The 20,527-nt window shown below is 50.0% G+C and overlaps 12 protein-coding genes across 12 annotated transcripts; 6 read left to right on the top strand and 6 right to left on the bottom strand.

Moving 5' to 3' along the window:
* Positions 1-90: 90 nt before the first annotated feature.
* Positions 91-981, bottom strand: ASPGLDRAFT_26745 (MBL fold metallo-hydrolase; the record flags this gene model as incomplete). Its single annotated transcript, XM_022543598.1, has 1 exon — positions 91-981. One exon carries the CDS (start codon positions 979-981, stop codon positions 91-93), a length of 891 nt encoding a protein of 296 aa, XP_022399846.1.
* Positions 982-1,672: 691 nt separating this feature from the next.
* Positions 1,673-3,223, top strand: ASPGLDRAFT_75157 (uncharacterized protein). Its single transcript, XM_022549774.1, has 3 exons — positions 1,673-1,805; positions 1,925-2,267; positions 2,322-3,223. Exons 1-3 carry the CDS (start codon positions 1,763-1,765, stop codon positions 2,905-2,907), a joined length of 972 nt encoding a protein of 323 aa, XP_022399845.1. The 5' UTR covers positions 1,673-1,762; the 3' UTR covers positions 2,908-3,223.
* Positions 3,224-4,157: 934 nt separating this feature from the next.
* Positions 4,158-5,713, top strand: ASPGLDRAFT_26743 (uncharacterized protein; the record flags this gene model as incomplete). The annotated part of the gene is made up of 5 exons (XM_022543597.1): positions 4,158-4,266; positions 4,318-4,395; positions 4,453-4,466; positions 4,518-4,645; positions 4,693-5,713. 5 exons carry the CDS (start codon positions 4,158-4,160, stop codon positions 5,711-5,713), a joined length of 1,350 nt encoding a protein of 449 aa, XP_022399844.1.
* Positions 5,714-6,648: 935 nt separating this feature from the next.
* Positions 6,649-7,856, top strand: ASPGLDRAFT_128841 (NAD(P)/FAD-dependent oxidoreductase; the record flags this gene model as incomplete). The annotated part of the gene is made up of 2 exons (XM_022540839.1): positions 6,649-6,880; positions 6,931-7,856. The coding sequence occupies 2 exons, from the start codon at positions 6,649-6,651 to the stop codon at positions 7,854-7,856; spliced, it is 1,158 nt and encodes a 385-aa protein (XP_022399843.1).
* Positions 7,857-8,025: 169 nt separating this feature from the next.
* On the bottom strand, positions 8,026-9,418 carry ASPGLDRAFT_67400 (thermophilic desulfurizing enzyme family protein; the record flags this gene model as incomplete). Its single annotated transcript, XM_022549132.1, has 3 exons — positions 8,026-8,539; positions 8,593-9,066; positions 9,129-9,418. The coding sequence occupies 3 exons, from the start codon at positions 9,416-9,418 to the stop codon at positions 8,026-8,028; spliced, it is 1,278 nt and encodes a 425-aa protein (XP_022399842.1).
* Positions 9,419-9,762: 344 nt separating this feature from the next.
* ASPGLDRAFT_151811 (uncharacterized protein) lies at positions 9,763-10,625 on the bottom strand. The gene is made up of 3 exons (XM_022542291.1): positions 10,530-10,625; positions 10,279-10,474; positions 9,763-10,227 (listed from the first exon to the last, which is right to left on the bottom strand). The coding sequence occupies exons 2-3, from the start codon at positions 10,415-10,417 to the stop codon at positions 9,821-9,823; spliced, it is 546 nt and encodes a 181-aa protein (XP_022399841.1). The 5' UTR covers positions 10,418-10,474; positions 10,530-10,625; the 3' UTR covers positions 9,763-9,820.
* Positions 10,626-12,057: 1,432 nt separating this feature from the next.
* ASPGLDRAFT_48523 (uncharacterized protein) lies at positions 12,058-12,860 on the bottom strand. The gene has a single exon (XM_022546914.1). It carries the CDS (start codon positions 12,420-12,422, stop codon positions 12,069-12,071), a length of 354 nt encoding a protein of 117 aa, XP_022399840.1. The 5' UTR covers positions 12,423-12,860; the 3' UTR covers positions 12,058-12,068.
* A 393-nt stretch (positions 12,861-13,253) lies between these two features.
* ASPGLDRAFT_58917 (fungal specific transcription factor domain-containing protein) lies at positions 13,254-14,499 on the top strand. The gene is made up of 2 exons (XM_022548351.1): positions 13,254-14,186; positions 14,237-14,499. Exon 1 carries the CDS (start codon positions 13,301-13,303, stop codon positions 14,087-14,089), a length of 789 nt encoding a protein of 262 aa, XP_022399839.1. The 5' UTR covers positions 13,254-13,300; the 3' UTR covers positions 14,090-14,186; positions 14,237-14,499.
* ASPGLDRAFT_36596 (uncharacterized protein) lies at positions 14,147-14,499 on the top strand (the record flags this gene model as incomplete). Its single annotated transcript, XM_022544709.1, has 2 exons — positions 14,147-14,186; positions 14,237-14,499. 2 exons carry the CDS (start codon positions 14,147-14,149, stop codon positions 14,497-14,499), a joined length of 303 nt encoding a protein of 100 aa, XP_022399838.1.
* Positions 14,500-14,591: 92 nt separating this feature from the next.
* ASPGLDRAFT_67398 (PLAC8 family protein) lies at positions 14,592-15,192 on the bottom strand (the record flags this gene model as incomplete). The annotated part of the gene is made up of 3 exons (XM_022549131.1): positions 14,592-14,822; positions 14,892-14,989; positions 15,045-15,192. The coding sequence occupies 3 exons, from the start codon at positions 15,190-15,192 to the stop codon at positions 14,592-14,594; spliced, it is 477 nt and encodes a 158-aa protein (XP_022399837.1).
* Positions 15,193-15,625: 433 nt separating this feature from the next.
* Positions 15,626-16,965, top strand: ASPGLDRAFT_128801 (Zn(II)2Cys6 transcription factor; the record flags this gene model as incomplete). The annotated part of the gene is made up of 2 exons (XM_022540831.1): positions 15,626-15,700; positions 15,757-16,965. The coding sequence occupies 2 exons, from the start codon at positions 15,626-15,628 to the stop codon at positions 16,963-16,965; spliced, it is 1,284 nt and encodes a 427-aa protein (XP_022399836.1).
* ASPGLDRAFT_48518 (putative feruloyl esterase) lies at positions 16,716-18,749 on the bottom strand. The gene is made up of 2 exons (XM_022546913.1): positions 17,442-18,749; positions 16,716-17,386 (listed from the first exon to the last, which is right to left on the bottom strand). Exons 1-2 carry the CDS (start codon positions 18,642-18,644, stop codon positions 17,042-17,044), a joined length of 1,548 nt encoding a protein of 515 aa, XP_022399835.1. The 5' UTR covers positions 18,645-18,749; the 3' UTR covers positions 16,716-17,041.
* Positions 18,750-20,527: the final 1,778 nt, after the last annotated feature.

Here is a 20,527-nt window from a genome sequence, read left to right as displayed (position 1 = left end):
AGCACGACATATACGGTTTCGAAAATTCATGGACTCATACAGAAATGGTCGCAAAAGCCCCCCGCTTCATTCAAACGTCCTAACTAATACCTAAATACGGTGTGGCCCCACGTGCAGCTCTTCCGGAGCATTAAACACACCCATCACACTCAGCTTCAACGCACCCGGATTAAATTTGTCCGGGTATAACTCAACCATCTTGGCAAAGACCTCCCTTTGGTCTTTCGGGTCACTCGCCACCACATCCCCAAAATCCTGGATATACCTCTTGGTAACCGCGAGATGCCAAACGCCATCGATCTCCTCTGCTTGCTTGTGTCCAGGGACGACGTATGCTGGCCCTAATGCTTTGACTTTCTCAATCGCCCGGATCCATTCCTCTCGCTTGGTCTTGGTGTTGGCTTCAAACAGCATCTGATGCACTTGTCCGTAGACAACATCACCACACACGGCAAGCTTGAGGTCGGGCACCCACAGAATTGTAGAGTTGCAGGTATCAGCGTGCCTGCATTCGACAGCCTCAAAGGTCCAGCGGTCTTGAAGAGTGAATTGATTGTTCTCCGGTAATGGATTGGCCAGTACCCCTGGCTGGGGAGGAATCTGACCGAGGAAACGACTTTCCCAAACGGTGCTGAAAACCGGTTCCTCTACTTGCTGCTTCATGCGCTCAATCACTCCAGGCGTTGCAACTGGAACTGCCTCTGGGAAGCGGTTGAGAATGACGGGGATTCCGAAGAAGTGATCGCCGTGTCCGTGGGTGATATAGATATATGCCAGTTTCCGCTTTGGGGCGATAGTCTCGATCCATTTGAGCAGATCCTCTGTCTGCTTGACCGTAATTGGCGTGTCGACAAGAACAGCCTCCTCAGCTGAGTAGATAAAAGTGCATGAGATTGGTGACCATTGTCCGCCTTTTGAAGGAGGCGCCGCGTGAAATGGGATGGGAGGTGCAACGTAGACTGCTGCTCGTAGTTCGGACATTGTGAACAATTGGCTTGGAATGACGGGGCAATAGACGGTTGGGTTGGGTTACAGCTATCCCTACTATATAAACCCCATTGACCCAAGGCAATATTGATGATTTCAAGTTCGAAATATCACTTTCTTCCATAGCTCCCACAATCCTCTTCGCTCCTCGAGATATCTCCATCATGCCGAAGTGGTTTTCCATCACACCATCGGTGCCCTGACACCCGAGGAAAAACAACGCATTGTCCAACAAATGACCAAAATATACACGAGCGTTGGTCTACCCGCCTTCTACTGCCATGCCCACTTCTTTGAACTTTCCCCAGAGAACATCTACGCGGGAGGAGAGAGCCCTCCCGCGCTCACTACCCTGTCCATTTGCCATATCGAGCTCTCGACAGTCAAGAGATTCAGAACTTCTTTTTCAAAGCGGTGGACGATATCCTCAGACCGATCTTGAAGCCTAAAGGCGTCGAGTGGGAGCTTGGTATCTACGAGGGCAGGTTGTGCACGCGATGTCCTGTCAGTTATTGGAATGAAATGTTAAATCAACGCTTTTTTCGTGTACATTCATGCAATTTCAATTGAATAGCTTCATGGCAGACATTCTGGGGAGTGTATGTTGTTAGTAATTGCCAATCGCAGCATACAAGGCGCAAAAGAACCCCGCCACGACCCCACCATCCAAAAGCTTGACTGGACCTCGACTTGATTCTCTCACAGCACAACCTCGTGAAGACATATTACTACTACTACTCTCATTCTCAAGTAAATACTGAGAAGAGCGTTTATCATGGCTTCATCACTGCCTACCATCCGCATTGGCTATGTCCCTGGTATGTTATACCCCGCATTGGACCATCGGAGAAAGCAGCAATCCTAGAGCTGCTTTCCTGCTGTCTTCGAGAGAAAAGACAACCGTGAATGAATTGTGCTAACATATCTCTCTGCCCAGAACACTACCTCACTCCTCTCCACCTCGCCGTCCGCTCTTCCGCCGTCTCCTCGTTGCCCTTCAAGCTCTCCTTGATTCCTTTCCCCTCCGGAACGGGACATATGATCACCTCCCTTCGCGAAAAGGAAATCGATGTTGCAATCGGGTTGACAGAAGGATGGGTTGCCGGATTGGCCGGTAAGCAGCAGGCCCAGAAGGATCCGGCCTCTGGCGGCTACAAGGTGGTGGGACACTGGGTTGACACTCCGTTGCGGTGGGCGATTGTCACTGGTCGTGAGAGGAACAACATCACCAGAGTGTCTGACCTGAAGAGTCAGCGAGTGGGAATTAGTCGACCGGGAAGGTAAGCAGCTGTCAATGCTCGAGTTAGAAGAGGTTTATCTGATGATTATGACAGCGGCTCCCACATTATGTCCTTTGTCCTTGCTCAGCAACAAGGATGGGACTCTGATTCATTGACCCCTACCGTCCTTGGTCCTTTCCAGGCCCTGCGTAACGGCGTCACCGGCGACGAGCAGCCGTCTCAGACCCCAACGGCCGAGTTCTTCATGTGGGAGCACTTCACCACGAAGCCTTTCTTCCACCCTACCTCCGAAAACCCTCAGCCACCTCTTAAGAAATTCGGCGAAATCTTCACTCCTTGGCCATCCTGGTTGATCGTCGCGTCGACCTCGACTTTCCCGGACCCGGAAAGCGACGAGAAGCTCCAGCAGCTCTTCCAGGCTCTTGACAAGGGCATTCAGGGGTTTGAGGCCGACCAGGCGCAGGTGATTAAACTACTTGGTACGGGTGAATTGGGATGCACGTATATTCAGGAGGACGCGACGGAGTGGTTGAAGGATGTTAAGTTTACCAACACTACGCGGGGAATTGATTCGAAGGTCGTGGAGAACGTTGTCGATATTCTCAAGATTGCGGGTGTCATTGACACATCGATGAGCAACGATGAAGCTATTGACCGGGTGGTTGGTATCAAGCGGTAGGCTGGGAAGGTCTATGCCTACATTTTCATTGGATACTTGATGTTCATGCGAGATGAGACTACATATGAATTATTAATGCATTCCAAAAACCTTTTGCATTGCACATGTATCTCTGCGCTACTATGTTGTACCACTTCACCTGCTTTAATGGGCGGGGGACCATGAGGAACGTCCGTTTTTGGGGTGTCTCAAAAGAACCAAACGAGGCACTAACAGGTATCTGAGAAGCTAACAATAACACTGATCTCCCGCCACGGCGCGGCATTGCCAGACAATGCGGCTGAGCCAAGTCATTGGACGGAGTGGCGTTTTTGGCCAACTCAAAGTTTCAAACAAATGTCTCAATGAGATTCATAAGGTACTTTTGAAGAGGAATATCGGGTATGCATTGAAGCCACTGGAAAGAACGCTTCCTACATACCGCACAGCCCTTGCGTTCCTCAGGCTGCCTACTGTCTCAGGTACAATCGTCGCAGGAGATCCCGCGAATCTGTCAACTTGTAACAGGACTCCGTATGAAACACTCTGTATACTCCGAAATTATTATACGCACTTTGAGCGAGGACAATACTCTGTGCTCAGCATCTTACCAATGTAGGTTCCTACGCGCTATGGCAATATCTAGTATCACAGACCTAAAGTTTCCCGCGATGGCTCAATTCTCCCTTGCATTTTCAGTGACAGTTCGTCGAATGGGGTACGCACGTCTAAGCCTGTTAGTCTTCTCTTCTATGCAGGACGCAATCATTCTAGCACGTTCGTAAAGCCAAGGATGGCATCAATGGAAGTTACGACTGCCCTTTCGTCAATTTTTACCCTGGTTCATATGCAGGTACGCGGACTGCCATCCTGACTAAGGGATAACATACCAAGGATCGGCTTGACATGGTCCGGTATGTACAACCACCAACAACAATCGACACGAGGATGACAGATACGGACTTCTAACAGACATGCCTTGAAAGGGCTAGTATGATTTGCTGAGACGTCTACTTATGCGGAAAGAGGGACAGAATCATGGTTCGCATTGGGAGGAGAGGGAGGTAATCCAGGAGACTTATAAGGCATGTCCTTGGTCCTGGATTGCTTTGATCAAAGGAGAGTGCACCGTGAAGAATCTCATCCGACATTGACGACACCAAGGGATTCTTGGTTTTGCTGCTTTAAAATTCAATCGTTTATCACATGCTCGACACATTAGTCTGATATACTTTGGTCCCTCGTCGGATACTTGCGGTCTTTCTTGCATCATGTCATTTTTTCAGAAAGCACTTGGAGTGACAGCTGCGCTTGCCTCTGTAAGAGGAGCGTATGCGAAGCTCGATCTTTCTCAGAGGGACAATGTGGTTGTTTACTGGGGTATGTATGCTACTGTTAGAGATGTGAATGATACATACTAATGCAATGCAGGCCAGAACTCGCTAGGAGCATCAACAAGCGGAGGAGGGGATGAACAGGCTCAAAAGCCGCTATCACACTATTGCAAAGGTGAGTTTACTCTATACCCTATTTGTTGAATCGGACACTAGCTAACATTTTTTTCAGATGACAATATTGACGTGAGTTGACAATCAACCAACCCAAGGGACTCAATTGACAAGTTGCTCTAGGCCATCGTCATGGCGTTCGTAATGAGTATCAACGGACCAGGAGGTGCACCGGTATATGACCTTGCCAACATTAGCAAGGAGTGCGACACATTTGATGGGACAAATCTGAAAAACTGTCCCGAAGTGGGGTGAGTAGCGCCAGCAGAGCTGTTCCGAGAGTAGCTAACAGAATCAGGGAGGACATTGCGGAATGTCAGAAGAACGGCAAGACCATCCTCTTATCCATTGGAGGAGCTACGTACAAAGAGGCTGGCTTCAGCTCTGAAAAGGAAGCCATTGCTGGTGCAGAATCGATCTGGAAGACGTTCGGTCCTACCAAAAAGAACCTGCCAGCCGAGAAGCCTTCTGAAAATGTTGCTGCACTTGGGCAAACCCAGTCCACAGAGACTCAGAAGCCAGCCACTACAGCAGCACCCACCACAGCAGCACCTAACCCGCAGTCAATTGTTGTCGCTACAGGTACAAACGCTGCTTGGAACACTCCCAATCCTCCCGTGAGTCAAGCGAGTCAAAATGGTCTTTGGCCACCACAGACGACATACCTCACCAACCTGGTGCCCCAGCTTAGCGGCCGTGCGTATGGTGCATCTGGACCCGCCTCCACGAGCAGCCAGACATCCAAGGTGTACCGTCCCTTCGGCAAGACCTCCGTCGATGGCTTCGACCTAGATTTTGAGACCACCAACTACAATATGCAGCCCTTCGCCAAGCGCCTCCGTGAATTGATAGACGGCGAGTCGGACCGAAAATACTACCTCACCTCCGCCCCGCAGTGCCCCTACCCCGACGCAGCTGACAAGGACTTCCTCGACGGACCCGGCCCGGTCGACATGGATGCCGTATTCGTGCAATTCTACAACAACCCATGTGGCCTGAAAAGCTTCGACGCGAATTCCGACGAACAACCCCAATTCAACTTCAAAACATGGGACGACTGGGCCAAGGACGGCTCCAAGAACAAAGATGTCAAAGTGCTTCTTGGTGCTCCCGCCAACGAGGAAGCGTCGATTAGCGGCTTCGTGCCTGTTTCGGAACTCAAGCCGATTATCGAGTACGCCCAGGGATTCGACAGCTTCGGAGGTGCGATGGTGTGGGACGTTACCCAGGCTTATGAGAATAAGGGATTCTTGTCTAGCGTGCAGCAGGCATTGACCCAGAGTGCTTCGCGTATGTTGCGGTATGCTTTCCGTCGGTGAGATGAGTACTAATTTTTTTTTTTTTTAAAAAAGTGTTTAGAAAACAGCGTGAGATGTCGCTTGCGCCTACACGCCTTGATCCGCGAGTGATTTATGTTTATATTTGCTTGATGATAGTATATGCATTAACATAATCTTAATGTCTTAATGTCCCCACGGGTTGAAAGTAATGCGCTATCTACATTCCTAATATCACTGGTTGGACATTCCACCCCGTGCTGCTCCTATTTCCCTCATACTGACACCTATCCAAACAGAATATAAACAATCCGCATATCTGGATAAGTTCCTGCTTCTCACACAAAGCAATTATGCATAGCCATGCACCCGATATCCCCGTTTTATTCGCCTAGCACAGCTGAAGTCCCCACTAATATCACTCTCAGCATTGGTCGATCTCCAATAGTTCGAGCATGAAACCCAATCACAGTCCTCCACGCATGCTGCCGAGACCCATAGTCCGGGCCGAGAAACTCCACCAGATATTCTTAAGTGTAGACAGATCGGCATCTTCAGGATGGCCGGATCGAGGATCCGGGGTTGTGGTATTTGTACGGAGTACGGAGCATTTGTACAAATATAAAGTCGGAGTATTTTTTATCTGCACAGTCTCAATTCAGTACTCCCCATGAGTGTTATACAATTAAATCTGTGTATCCAGTATTAGTTCTACCAGTATGCGTCAATGTCACTATAGTAGAATGTCAAGAAGTACAGGGTATGGAGTATGTACGCAGGAATGCACCTTCCACCCGACTCATCTTCATACATCGACTATTGAACCGCTGCATGAATGCCGATCCCATTCTTTCAGCTACGGCTGATCCGATTCAACTCGAGTACCCCAGAGACCCGTGTATAAAAACCGAACACCGTCTCTAGAATTCTATTCCCAGATCAGTCTTCTCTCCCATCCCCGGTTCAAGTCCAGCATCATGACTCACAAGGTGTTCTCCGCCTTCTACTCCCTTTTTACCCTCTTGACCGTTGCCCTCGCGGCCTCCGTCCCCAAGACTGACTACGATGTCATTGTCGTGGGTGGTGGTCCGTCCGGTCTGAGCGCCATCAGCGGTCTCTCGCGTGTTCTGCGTCGGACTGCTTTGTTCGACTCGGGCGAGTATCGCAACGCACCTACCCGCAACATGCACGATGTTATTGGCAACGATGGTACTTCCTCACCATTTACCCGATTTTTAACACAATGCTAATATAAACAGGAACCGTCCCCGCTGAATTCCGTGGCGCCGCCCGCAAGCAAATCCTCCGTTACAACACCTCCACCATCATCGACACTTCCATTTCCTCCATCAAGCCCATTGAGAACATCTTTGAAGCCACCGATGCCTCCGGCAAGACCTACACGGCCCGCAAGGTCGTCCTGGGCACTGGTCTCCGTGACGTCCTCCCTGACACCCCCGGTCTGGAGGAAGCTTTCGGCAAGGGTATCTTCTGGTGCCCCTGGTGCGATGGCTACGAACACCGGGACCAGCCGTTCGGTATCCTGGGTGCTCTGCAGGATATCATTGGCAGCACCTTTGAGGTGTACACTACCTTGAACCACGACCTCATTGCCTTCCTGAATGGCACTCACACCCCCGAGCAGGAGGATATTCTGACCAAGGCCCACCCCGACTGGAGGGACATCGTGGAAGCGTACGACATCCGCCTCGACAACCGCACCATCACCGAGATCGAGCGCATCCAAGATGGCGAAACCCACAAGGACGACCAGGGTCGCCAATTCGACAAGTTCCTCGTGCACTTCACCGAGGGTGAGCCCGTCGAGCGCAACGCTTTCATCACTAACTTCGACACTGCGCAGCTCTCGACTATCCCCGACCAGCTTGGCCTCAAGATGCTGGGTAACAAGATCGACACGCAGACGAACTCTGGTCTGCGGACTTCTCTGCCTGGTGTGTGGGCTGTCGGTGATGCGAACAGTGACAACAGCACCAACGTGCCGCACGCTATGTTCAGTGGCAAGCGCGCTGCTGTTTTTGCGCATGTCGAGATGGCGCGCGAGGAGGCTCAGGCTGCTATCTCGAAGCGTGTGCCTGAGCGCCGCATGTTGGAGAAGGACACTGAGCGCCGCATGGGTAATGAGATTGAGGCGTTGTACAACAGACTACGCCGCCGTGGTTAGACGTATGACGATGGATATACAGTACGGAATAGTAATGTCTATTTTCTAATTCAATTGCTTCGATGAACATCAATGTCTCTGATCGTAATGAGTCAATATATTCATGGTATCGCGTGCTTCTATATATTTACCCCAAGCAAAACCTGGAATCTCTCTTGTACTAAATCGCCTAAGTATACCAAGTCGGCTCCGGAACCTCCCCAAGCAGCACATATCTTCCCAACTCCCGATTCTTATAAGCCACAGGGTCATGCAACGTATGCGTCCGAATATCCCTCCAAAACCGATCCAACCCAACCTTCAACCCCGTCGCCCTCGCCCCAGTAACCTCAAACACCCCGTTCGCAACTCTCAGGCCCGTATCCGTCGCAACAACCTTAACACTCGCAACCCACTCCGCAACCTCTCCACGCTCATGCGGAGTCAGTGCGCCCCGGTTAGACCCATAGGTACTGTAGAGGGAAGAGAGTTGCTCGGCAGCGCGGTCGGATAGGGCTTCCGCGGCGCGCAGGTGCGCGAAGAAGTTACCGTAGCGCTCGAGGATATAGAATTCCTCTGTGGCAGAGGCCTTGTTGTCGCCGCCAAAGGGCCAGGGACGGGTACTTGTGGTTGTGTATTTGGAGGCGAAGGATAGGGCACCCTGGGCGATGCCGAGGTAGAAGTTGCCGAAGACGAGTTGGATGCTGTGCTTGTTAGTATGGACTATTTAAGTTGGGTATGGGGAAGGGGAACGTACGTGGGAAGCAATAAGCTGGGGAATTGGATCTTGAGTGTATCATCGCGCGGTTGCTTAGATGCAGCATCCCAACCAAGGGCATCTTCCCATGGCACGCGGACGTTGTCGATCTTCACGCCACCAGATTCGGTCAATCGTAGTCCGACGTTACTCCAGTTATGCGCGAACTGGATACCCGGTTGCTTTGTGGGCACGATAGCAAAAACGTGGTCTTGTGTGCCGTCTAGCACACCCTCGAGAACAGTGAGATCAGAAACCACACCACCCGTGTTGAAGAACTTCGCGCCGTTGAAGATAATGCTGTCGCCGTCGGGGGTGATCTTCAAGTCACTGTCGCGGGGGTTCACAGCGCCACCGACAAAGTAGTTATTCGCGATGATGGTCTCGTGCGTGCGCTCGATTTGCTCGGACGTTCCAACGACGTTGGCGGTTGTCGACCACAAAAGGTGGTAGCCAAGGAGCATTCCAATAGACCTATCATCAACTCAGTTAGTCAAACCATCCATCCAAATTCTTTCCAAGAAGTGTATACATACCCATCTGCCTTCGCAACCTCCCGAATCGCCTGATACCCCACCGTCCACGGCTGCTCACCACCACCATACTTCTTCGGTCCCAGCAACTTGAGCAATCCGGAGTGCTTGAGAAGCACAACTTCCGCGCGCGGCGATTTATGCTCTAGATCTCGCTGCGGCGCATCTTGCGCAAGGACATCAGCGACTTCGCGCGCGCGGGACAGCCATTCCTCTGCGGTGGAGGGGAGGGTTGCCCATTTGGACTCGTAGGAGGCGTAGATGGAGGGGTCTGTAGCGGGAACGTCGGCCATGTTGATTAGATTGCGATGAATTGATTGTTGGTGCTGTTGGAGGGATTGAGGGGGGTTTGGTGGATGTATTTATGGAAATGGTGTATACATGAGGGGCATGTAATTACACGATGCCCGCAGTGGATGATGTGATATGGGGTGATCGAGATTAGCTTCAATTGCGCTAGTTTCATCAATTGAGTGGACCATGTCGTTATCGGGTACATATACGGATGTAGATCATATTGAGGATACAGGGTATACAAAGTATGGAGTACAGACAAGAGTAGGAGTGGGTATACAGCATCAATACGAACAGGAACATGGTGCAATAGTATATTAAGGTTTGTAGATCATCCATTGTACCACTGCCCTATCTATGTACTCCGTATGTCGAACATCCAAATAATCCCTCTATACAAATTACGTGCGCTTCTTCTTCGCAAAATAGCGACTAGTATCACCCAATGGGAGATCCAGCAACGAATCCTTCAGCATCAAATGGAACACAATATACCATCCCACAAGACCCGCAACGAAACAAAATGCACCACCAGACTTCTTCAACGCGACTGACGATGCCTGATGCCCGTCCGCCGCGGCAAAGTAGCTCGCCGCGACAGTAAGAAAGCCCAAGTCCACGAAGAAAAACACCAATATATACGCGAGATTGCTAGGTAGCGACCCGATCAGGAATGTAAAGACGAAGACCGTCCACAGGATCATGAAAAATCCGACTGCGTTGTTGTACTGCGCTGTATCGTTGCCGAATGCCTGCTCGACTCCGAAGGCGGGTGTTAGGAGGGCTCCGTAACCGGCGTAGAAAAGACCTGACCAGTCAGTTACCGGATGATAAGCTATGGTGTTGTGTGCGAACATACCGAAAGCACTAAAAACCGTGTACGCAAAGCCATTACCGATAGACAGCTCCCATTGTGCCGTGATCACCAAACCAAACGCCGCGATGAAGAAGAAATTGGCAACAAAGGCATTCGTAACAGTAACGCCTCGCCATTCCATAAGACTCAGTGAGAGCGTCGTCAGGGTTGTGCCGAATGCGCCAAGGGCTAATGCAGACTGCAAGAATCAGCAAGCGTTCATTTCATCGCATGCATGAAGAGGCGAAGTTTACCCCTGCTCCAAGGGACTTGGGCAACTCGACAACCAGCGTTTCCGCTCGTGCCTGGTGCTCCAGGTCCACCTGGTTGGTCCCAGTGCTGGTGCTACCATGGGTCTCATGGGTTTCTTTCGAGGTCATTTTCAGCAGTTCTTCGTACGAGGACGACTGGCAAGTTGCAAGAAATGTCTTTACATTGTGAATTGCGACTATCAATGGCTATAAATGACCATATCCCAGAAAGACCTGTTCTCCAAAAATCAAACGCCGATTGCACCATTGCAAACTCCGATGGCGAAGGAAGATCCTGCCCAGAACCATCCCGTTGGAGACCGGTCTATGCTCATTTTTAAGCTTAATTAGAGCCATTGTCCAGTTCCGTGTTTTTAGGGCGATTGTATAATGGAGTTTGCGATGGTGTGCTCGCAGGATGGAGGCGTCTTTCCATTTTAGGAAGTCACATGACCCACTGGCGCAAATAGTGCTTTGATGGGCAATGGTCTACGGTGTAACTCTGGGTGACGGCGGAAAAGACACGCTTGTGCGTGGTGTTTGGATTAAAAACTATGGTCTTTTCACCTTGGGGTCGCCACTTTAACAGCGGATCTTGACTATACTAAATTCGTTCAAGTTCTATATCTAGGTCTATACCTGGCGCGTACATCATGAGTGTAGAAGATAAAATGGCCGCCGTCTGCCCGTACATGACCTTTCTTAATCTCTTTGTTTCTTCCATCCAAGAAACCCTGCCGAATTCTATGATTCCCAGATCATACATAAACATCGCTGTCAGTGAAAGAAGTTCATTATACCGCCAGACCAATGACTCAGGAGAGCAAAACAAAAACAGCAGGCCAGGTAGACTGGAACAGCTTTGTCCAACAGCCTGATGTTCATTTCAAGAGTAATTTCACTGAATCAACAAAACGAAATATGCATCTTGTGTGATGCAATTTTCAAAGGTGCATATTTGCTACTGTGTATAGCTCTTTGGTTGCTAATCTAATTCTTAAGGTTTTGTTAGGGGTTGAACTCAAGTTGTCTTAACCTAAAGCTACCCTTTATTATACAAGAAGGAATCGTTGAAGAAGAAACAAACAGAGCAGAAGCGAAGGCAGTCTTTCATGGACATCTGGGAATGATACTCCCAACAGTATCCTCAGTGATCCTTCCTTGGAAGTCAGGAGTCGTACGAAGGTCACCGCTAGTCCTTGTATACAGGAGGTTCGTATGAAGGTCGTCAATGATTGATTCGGACCCCCTTGCAGGTTGCGTTCTGTGCTGGCCTTGGCCGAACTTGTCATCCTTTGGGTTCGTACGAGAACCCCATAACAGGTTTACCTCACTGCTTCAACCACCAGATTACAAGTACTGGCTCAAGAATGTCACACTGAAACTTATCAAAGGGTTCCTTCGTTGAGCCGTCACATAGAGTTTCCTTACGCTCAGTGAGCAGGTGTAGGCCCAAGCCATCCCTAGGCCAGATTGCTAGGCCAGAAGGTACCTGTTGGATTTCTTTCACTGCCTCAGAGCAGGGTTTGTCCAAGTGTTTCCTCAAGATGTCCATGGTGGCGTGTGGGCTAGCTCGGCGGGCTGGGTGATTCTCAGGGAGGTGTAGGAAGATGCAGGGGGGGGCTTTTCCTGTTGCAATGCTTTATAAGGAGTCTTAGGTATTTTGGGGTGTGCCTTGGGGGCATTGGGTGTTTTCTTAGCAGCTTCAGCATAGTTGTTGTTTTCAGAGGGAGGGGGTTGGTGATTCTCCTCTGCTTCAACAAGGTGTCCAGTCACCAGGTTCTTGCTGAAGTTGAGGACCAGGGTTCTGATGTCTTTGCCCAGGGAGGCAGCTCCTTTGAGGCTTTTCTTTTCCCAGTAGGCGATTTTTTGGTTGACTGTAGAGACAAGCTCCATGACTTCATCTCCTGTGGACTTTATCTGCGCTGTGCGCGAAGCTACTGCCGCTGAGATGTGGCTTTGTAGCTCCAAGTCCAGCTGGCTTTGGGGGAATCTGGGGGGCGGCAGTATTATGCTCGATCGTCGTCAGGGGGATCGCGAGCAGATGGTCGCGATTTTTCGGTGGTAGTGCTGCAGCATACATGGTTCTCCGAATACACACACACACACACACATACCTACTTTCATGGCCAGATGATCACGTGGTCTCGTTCGTCCATGACCCACTTCCTGAATAGTTTCGATCTGAGAGACGTCTTGACGTCTCGAGGCACCCAGTAGGGTCTAGCCCTTTACACTACCCCCCTCCTTCTCCCCCAGCGGCATGCCCCCTGGGTGTGGGCTGGCTCACCCTGTAGAGCAGGTTCATCAGCGATTCTATCCCCAGGCTCAGTCTCAGCCTCAATTCCACCTTCTTGTGATGCTTTATGAGCCTCCCACTCATCCAATGCCTCTGTCTCTTCCATTTCTCGTGCATTGTTCCATGTGGGGGTCTGATAGCCTACCCATTTGACCAGAAACTTGTGGCAGAAGCCACGGCCAACTTTCTTCATACATTCATCCAGAATGGATTCAATCTGCCATTCTTCTTCACCTTCAATCAATTCTGCTGGAGGCTGGTAATCATTGTTGTGCTGACTCAGGAACAGATCTGAGGATGCTGGGCGCAATAAAACAGTATGGAAGATGTCATGGACTGTGTTTGGTGTGTCCAGACAATAGGCATGTGAACCAACCTTCTCCAGGACTGTGAACTTAGCATGCTTAGCATCCAGTTTCTTGCTTGGTCTTTCTGTCCATATATTGCGCAGGTCCAGCCAATCTTTGTCACCAGCATGATAGTCCTGAGCCGCATCTCATCAGTGGTTCATGTATTCTTCATATTGATCGGAATCGGATTCAGCATGGCGCTTGCCATTGGACTGCATCGTGAATTCGGCATGCCAAGCACCTCACCATTCACCATGGAGATTCGAAGACGTGTGTGGTGGACGCTATTCGTGTTCGTGTCTGGCGTCCAGCTTATCCTAGGGCGACCCGCCGTGTCGCTGGTCGGCGTCACCGTCCATCTCCCCGCTAACGTGGACGACCACGACCTTGCAGTCAATATGGACGTGCTCCCCGAATGCGGCACAGGACCAACCATTACATCCTGCCTCATTGCGCAGGTCAACCTCGCCAAGATCGCCAACGCTGTCCAGGTCGAGCTGCTCACGCACCACCTACCCACGTACCAGAAAGCCGCAGCTCTAGAACAACGCATCTCAGCATGGTACCACGAGCTCCCAGCACACTTCAGCCTTGACGTCCCTTTTGAACCACGCTTCGACATCCCGCGTCGCGTACTCCTATGGCGCTCCTTCCACCTCCGCATCGTCATCAACCGTCCATTCCTCTTCCAACGCATCACCGCCAAATCCAACCTCGCGACATCCACAGGCCTCATCGCTTCCTGTCTTGCCGCGGCCGACGAGTGCGTCACTTCTATTTGCGCATTCCTCGAGTCAACTGATAACCGCCGTCGCGGACTGACCTGGTACGCCACCTGCTGGCTGCTCACTGCTACTTTCGTACAGGCGACCTGCTACATTTATGAGCCGGGGAATGCGCTCGCGCCCGGTTAGAAGAGTCATATTCAGCGCGCGGTTGATTGCCTTGGTAGTCTGGGATCTTCACATGACATGGCTCTGCGGGCAAGAGATGTGCTCCAGACGGTTCTTGGTATGTCTATCCCCCAAACCACCAAAAATATAAAAAGCTAACGATTATAGAACACGGGCATGGATTAGCCGCACCGGGTAATTTCACTCCGCACACTTCGACGCAGATCCCGGCACCGTTTCGATCACTCTGGGCACCATCGGACGATCAAGCGAACTTCAATCCGTTCTCTATGGGTCTAGATCAGAGTATACCGGGGTATCCACAGGGGTCTTTTAACGCAGAATTTCTAGATGCAACAGCTGGTTTGATGATACAGAACTTCTTTGATAGTACCGATGAACGGCAAAATAACTCATGCATGCCTGGGTAATTATAATGGTCATTGATTAATAAGGGGTGTCTCTGTATACTGAAATGAAAGCCATCTATCTCCTGAACTATACTCCCCATGCAATGACAGTCTCAAGGATACGTCATTCCAGAGGTCATTTGATATCCCGTGTATTCAGGCCTAGTTCGCAATTCCACCTCTTTTTCCTCCTGGATTACGGCGCAACAGGAACAACAGAAAGACACACAACAGTCACCACAGCAGCTACCTTCAATACCAAAACGTTCACGAGTTTCACCTCGCTTGACCGTCTGTATAATCCATTGCGAACCAAGAAGAGCAAGGAAAGCAAAGAGTGAACACTGAGAGTTGAATGATTGTCAGACTGACAAATCTGTATTCAATCGGTAAAAGTCCTCCTCGTCACTTACCTGAGTGTTGCAATGGCTAAAGTCAGGTAGTTCTGGATCTCTCGTCCTGGCTTGAGTCTTTCCAAATGTAATACAGGGGAGACAGCTGCCCATAAGGCCTGAAAAAATGTCAATTTCAATTTGGGTATTCGTAAAGTTGTCATTGGCACTTACAAAGTGAACCTGGTTCAAAGCAGCTAAACAACGAGTAATTCCATCGCTTGTTGTGGGTAATTCTTTGCAGGTGTTCGGAAGTCGCCTGTTGATATGTTGGCGGGCCGCTTGGCCATGCTCGATAGACCTTTTCCTTTTCTATCTCCATTGCGGAAACGAGATGAGAGGGATGATTGGATACTATGCTACAACATTGCGGCAAATGGGCAATTTATACCTTTATTGGGACCGTCAGTCACGAGTAGAGCTTGAGACTATGGTTCTCGCCGAAAAGGGAAGTTCGTCTTCGTATTCATCTTAGTTTCCGCTGTGGAGAATATGGGCGCCCTCAGCCTACAATATGAGTGGCCGAGAATGATTTAGCTTGTTGTTCATTTTTTCAACTCTTATTCTTTTGGATCCAATAATTTCGCCGAATCTTCGCCGTTAATAGAAAAGAATTACTCAGCGAGTCCCTGATCGGCGACTTCCTATAGGGGCCTAGCGAGGACATATTCTTCTCGAATACGACTTCGAACTTCCTCTTTGCGTCTTCTCTTCCTTCCTTCCAATCCAGCATGAATGGCCACGCCAATCGATACATGACAGCCTCCTCACGTAAGTCCCATCGAAAGTCGCGCCTTGGATGTGATACCTGTAAGCGGCGCAGGGTAAAGGTACGTATCTATGTCCTGAAGGTGAACAGTCACGTATTGACAATGTGATTGGTCAGTGCGACGAAGTCAAGCCAGCATGCACGAACTGTTTGCGCCATTCAGTTGAATGTGATTATCAATCAGGGCAGTCGATTTCTCGTAGGGCGCCTCCTTCGACGCAGGGCACAGAGGTACAGCTATCACTTCGCAGGAGCTATACATTTTACTCCTCGTCTCAGTCAGATTTCAGACCACCGAAAAGAGGAAATGCTGCGGTCAGAAAACAACAACAAGAGGACCCACCCACGGGCACGCCCTCTAATACGCCCTGTGACACCCCCTCCAATACGCCCTCAGAGCTAACGACCGCGTCCTTCGGGTTCAGTGGGACTGATATGGAGTTGTTCCATCACTACCTTACCTCGGAAGAACTAGGCGCAGACAAAAACCCCGAAGCCCAGACGACAATACACTCTCGACTTCCTCGTCTGGGGTTCTCATTCCATTACGTCTTGCACCTTATCCTGGCGTTCTCGGGGTTCCATTTAGCGCGGATCCAAAGAAATCGCGGATCCATGCACTATATCGAAGCTGAAAGGCACTATGGAACTGCCCTGCGAAAGATGACGGCTGCGATACCCTTCCTGAATCAACACAACTGCCACGCACTCTACATGGCTGCCATTCTCATTTTTATCTGCTCTTTCGCAAAAGGGCCTCGGCCGGATGAGTTTCTGGCTTTTCGTGATGATGGAAACGCTGGTTATCTGTTTCTTTTCATGGGTATCCGGTCGATATTGGAGAATTGTTCACCTGGCGTGCTTGAAATACACTCAGAAGCCACAGAGAATAACTTGCAGCCTAGCTCTCCAAACCATAACAGACAAGTCTCCGAGTACAGCAATCAGATAGAACAATTGCGGACCTTGATTGTGGTTGGATGGTCAAGTGACGACCATCATCTTCTGATTTATACCACTGTTCTTGATAGACTTCATCGGTGCTTCGATTCCATATACGGACACCAGTTGCCGTTGACAGATGGAGAACTCTGGCCGCAAATATTCGGCTGGTTATATACGCTGCCCAATGATTTTGTTGCTGATCTGCAGCATCGAAACTCATTTGCATTGATGATTTTCGCTTTCTATACTGTTTTGCTTAAAAGAATCAGCTCCGTGTGGTTTATTCAAGGATGGCCTGAACACATCATAGCTGGCATCCATCGATTTGTTCCTGAGGAATATCAAACGTTTATACAATGGCCGATGGAGCAGATGAAATAAAGCCGTTATTTTCTCACCTTATTATCTATCTTAATACACAACAAGCTTTATACACCTCTAGTTGATTCCGCCATTGCTATGAGCACATTTCCTTCTCACTGTCGACGCAACGGAAGCTCTCGGCAGACGACGAGTCACCGCCTTGGTAGACAGCCTTGGAAGGATAAGGACAGAGAATGCGTTCCTGGTGAGACCCGTCTTTACTGCTGAACTCAACCGGCAGAGTGTCCGGGGCAGTGCCATTCTCCACCCATGAACGCAGTGCGTCGAATACAGTCTTTGGTTGTCCTCCGTTGCCGCCAGAGCAGTGTCCCAAACCAGGAACTTCAAAGTGACGATAGAAATCATGCACATCAGGGAGGCGTTCCTTGACAGCATTATAATAGTGCTCTGTTCCTTCTGTCGGAATTGAGTTATCGGCCTAATCTTCGTCAGTTATTTGGAGAAGTTCATACCAGTAAGGAGACGAGGCTTACCATGCCATGATAGGAGATTAATTTGCCTCCTGCGTTGTGAAACTCGGTGAGATCAGGGTCAGCCGTGCCAATTATATCAGTGTATTCCTGAACCCCGAGATGGAAAAGCCAGTCGAAATCTTCATGATCAATGACGGTGTTGTTGTAGTTTTGCAATTTCTGCAAAAACAGTCCGATCCATAGACCCTGCACACCCGATGGTGCCTGGGCATTCGTGCCGTCGTTACCAAAACCACTGATATTCGCGCCCGGATTCAATCCATACCACAGGAATTCCCCCTGGGTAGACCGAGCGCCCGACCAGACCGCGTCAGCTAGCATCGCTGCTCCCTTGCTGAGTTGCATTGTATGTCCAGTAGAGGAGCAGTTGAAGGTGCTATTCACAGCACTAAAAGGGTCGTAGTTGCAAAAAGACACGTCCGAAATAAGGCCATCGACAACACCATCCATCGGATCACAGTACGCGATTGCTTCAGCTGTCAGGTACTCCAACTCGCAAGATTGAGGAGATTCTTGTGTCCAGCTGCTGAATAGATACGGATAAGTAAACGAGCTCACGAATTGCGGCCAGTATATCGCCGGAGCTGACGCAGCAATTCCATCGTACGCGGTGGGATATCGCTGCGCAAGCATGAGGCCCTGTCTACCCCCCTGGGAACAACCACTCCAATACGAGTACGCTGGATCGCGACCATAGAAGCTTCTGATGAGGCTCTTCCCAATGACAGCCTGATCATGTAAAGACCTCGACCCCAGATTCTGCAGCGCATACAGATCGACATTTCCATCGCTCTTCAAAGCCCAGGAGGTCGGGGAATCGCCCAGACCCGCATCAGTAGTCGTCACCGCATACCCCTCCCCAATGGCGCCGGCCATGAAAAACTGGGACAGCACAAAACGGCCCGCCTGCCAGCCGCCGCCCCCGGTTGCTTGCAGACGCTCGTTCCAGTTGCTTAGGGGGAGCCAGGTTTCGACGTTGACAATGTCGTTTTGGCCGGGGTGGGTGTAGGTGACTGTGATGTTGCAGAAGGATGCGTTGGTGATTGAGATTTCACCATGGTTGTAGTTGAAGTCGGCAAAAACATCAAAGGAGAAGTTTGTTACTGGGGATGCTGAGAGGGAAAGTATTTCGGCTCCAAGTACAGTCGGAGGAGCTATGGCCGAAGGGGCACATGCTGTCATAGGGATGGTGGAGAGGTTCATAGGTGGTGGTATTGTAGCGCGGGTGTGTGGGATAAAGAGGATAAGCAGAGTTGTTGATGGTGCCCATGAGTATATTTTTATAGTCAATATTGACTATCCAAAGAACTGAATACGAACGCGGATTTCCTCATCTAGCCATCGATCTCGCGAGGTATAGACGTAATAAGAAACTCCGGAATTTTTCCGTCAGGTAAAACTAACGGTCCATATATTTCCCAGATAGGAAACTCGCATTCGCATTTGGGCCTTCCATAGACTAGACCTGGCTTTGGGCCGGGTTTGGGCCGGACCTCAGGCCCATGGCCCGGCCCACGAAATGCCCATTTAGCTCCAAATTGCATAAACCTAATGCATAACTTGCTGACTCAGCTCGATAAAATACCCTCGTTTTGCATACCATCTCTTAACTGTGCTGTAAATACCATATTTACAAACGCCCTTTGATTGCAGAGATATAATATATATATTCATTGTATAACGTGTATGATAAGCGGGTGAGACAGATAAGCAAGTGAGACACTTGACCGCACCAGCATAAAATAATACTAGTAGATTCAACCATAACGCTGGACTCCTGCAGACCATGAACCCATCCTCACAACCATCCAATGGGGCATGAATAACCTACCCCGGGATACTCCACCTCTCCGCTGGTCTACCCTCAATGACAAGTTATTCCAGGAGACAATACAAGGGGAGAAAAAGCATGTGGATGGAATAGCCTCTACTCTCCCCCCTTGCCCTTCTCCCTCCCAACTAGATGAGCTCGCACTTAGCATCACCCAGGCGATCTCCACCTCTCTGGAGGCCTCGACCAAGCGAGTATATCCCCGGCCCTGTGGCCACAAATGGTGGAACCAGGATTGTTCCAAAGTAGTCAAGACACTCCGCAGGGTCACACAAGACCCAACATCCACATCAGAGGACATTGGGGATGCTAAACAAGCCCTCCACTGCGTCATCCAACACAGCAAACGCCACTTCTGGCGTTCAAAAGTTGATGAATTTGAGGAACCCAAGGATGTTTTCAATGCAGTAAAGTGGAACAGAACTGAAGGAACTTTACCTATCTCCCCTCTAAAAGAGGGAGACCGACTTCATTCCTCCACAGATGACAAAGAAAATTATTTGGTCCAGGCACTTTTGCAAAAGGCCTCATGCTCAGAGGATGTGGAGGTCAATTTGGAGCCTATCAATGATCCCAAACTGCCTTTCCCAACCATCACAGAGAAAGAGATATACACTGCAGTTGCCAAACCCAAGAACAGCACCCCAGGAAAAGACAGTGTGACCACCTCTATCCTCAGGAAGGCATGGCCCTCCCTGGGACCTGCCATCTCAACACTGTACTGACACTGCCTAGACCAGGGCTGGCACCCTACTCCTTTCCGAGATGCTTCACTCGTGGCTTTACCAAAACCAGGAAAGAGAGACCGAAGCTCCCCCCGAGCATACAGACTAATCTTTCTCCTTTCAGTACTGGGAAAAGGCCTTGAGCGCCTAATAGCCCGCAGAATGGCATGGATTGCTATTAAATACAAAATCCTCCACCCACAGCAATTTGGGGCTCTCCCACTGCATTCTGCAACAGACCTAGCCGCTGCTTTGATCCATGATGTTGAGGAGGCATGGTCTCGAGGTCTGAAAGCCTCCATGCTCACACTGGATGTGCAAGGCGCTTTCGACGCTGTCCTATCAGGAAAACTGATCAGACGACTTCAGGAGCAGGGATGGCCTATTAATGTGATCTGATGGGTAGCTAGTTTCACCCAAGGTTGAACAGCCAGCCTCCGCCTAGGGAACCACATGAGTCAGACTTTCCAGGTTCCAGCGGGTCTCCCACAAGGCTCCCCAATCTCTCCAATCCTCTTCATGTTATTCAT

Source organism: Aspergillus glaucus, assembly GCF_001890805.1.
Source record: "Aspergillus glaucus CBS 516.65 unplaced genomic scaffold ASPGLscaffold_13, whole genome shotgun sequence".
Lineage (NCBI taxonomy): Eukaryota > Fungi > Ascomycota > Eurotiomycetes > Eurotiales > Aspergillaceae > Aspergillus > Aspergillus glaucus.
The sequence above is the reverse complement of the archived record's forward strand: the minus strand, read 5'-3'. Positions and strand labels throughout refer to the sequence as shown.

What these genes read in the sequence shown, in the direction of transcription:
- ASPGLDRAFT_151811 (XM_022542291.1), bottom strand. Translation starts at nt 10,417, where the DNA reads ATGGAATGGCGAGGCGTTACTGTTACGAATGCCTTTGTTGCCAATTTC. An exon ending in CACGGTTTTTAGTGCTTTCG is followed by an intron (nt 10,228 to 10,278) that starts GTATGTTCGCAC and finishes CTGACTGGTCAG; the next exon opens with GTCTTTTCTACGCCGGTTAC.
- ASPGLDRAFT_48518 (XM_022546913.1), bottom strand. Translation starts at nt 18,644, where the DNA reads ATGAACCTCTCCACCATCCCTATGACAGCATGTGCCCCTTCGGCCATA. An exon ending in TAATCTCCTATCATGGCATG is followed by an intron (nt 17,387 to 17,441) that starts GTAAGCCTCGTC and finishes GACGAAGATTAG; the next exon opens with GCCGATAACTCAATTCCGAC.
- ASPGLDRAFT_48523 (XM_022546914.1), bottom strand. Translation starts at nt 12,422, where the DNA reads ATGGAGCTTGTCTCTACAGTCAACCAAAAAATCGCCTACTGGGAAAAG.
- ASPGLDRAFT_58917 (XM_022548351.1), top strand. Translation starts at nt 13,301, where the DNA reads ATGATAGTCCTGAGCCGCATCTCATCAGTGGTTCATGTATTCTTCATA.
- ASPGLDRAFT_75157 (XM_022549774.1), top strand. Translation starts at nt 1,763, where the DNA reads ATGGCTTCATCACTGCCTACCATCCGCATTGGCTATGTCCCTG. An exon ending in CCGCATTGGCTATGTCCCTG is followed by an intron (nt 1,806 to 1,924) that starts GTATGTTATACC and finishes CTCTCTGCCCAG; the next exon opens with AACACTACCTCACTCCTCTC. An exon ending in GGAATTAGTCGACCGGGAAG is followed by an intron (nt 2,268 to 2,321) that starts GTAAGCAGCTGT and finishes TGATTATGACAG; the next exon opens with CGGCTCCCACATTATGTCCT.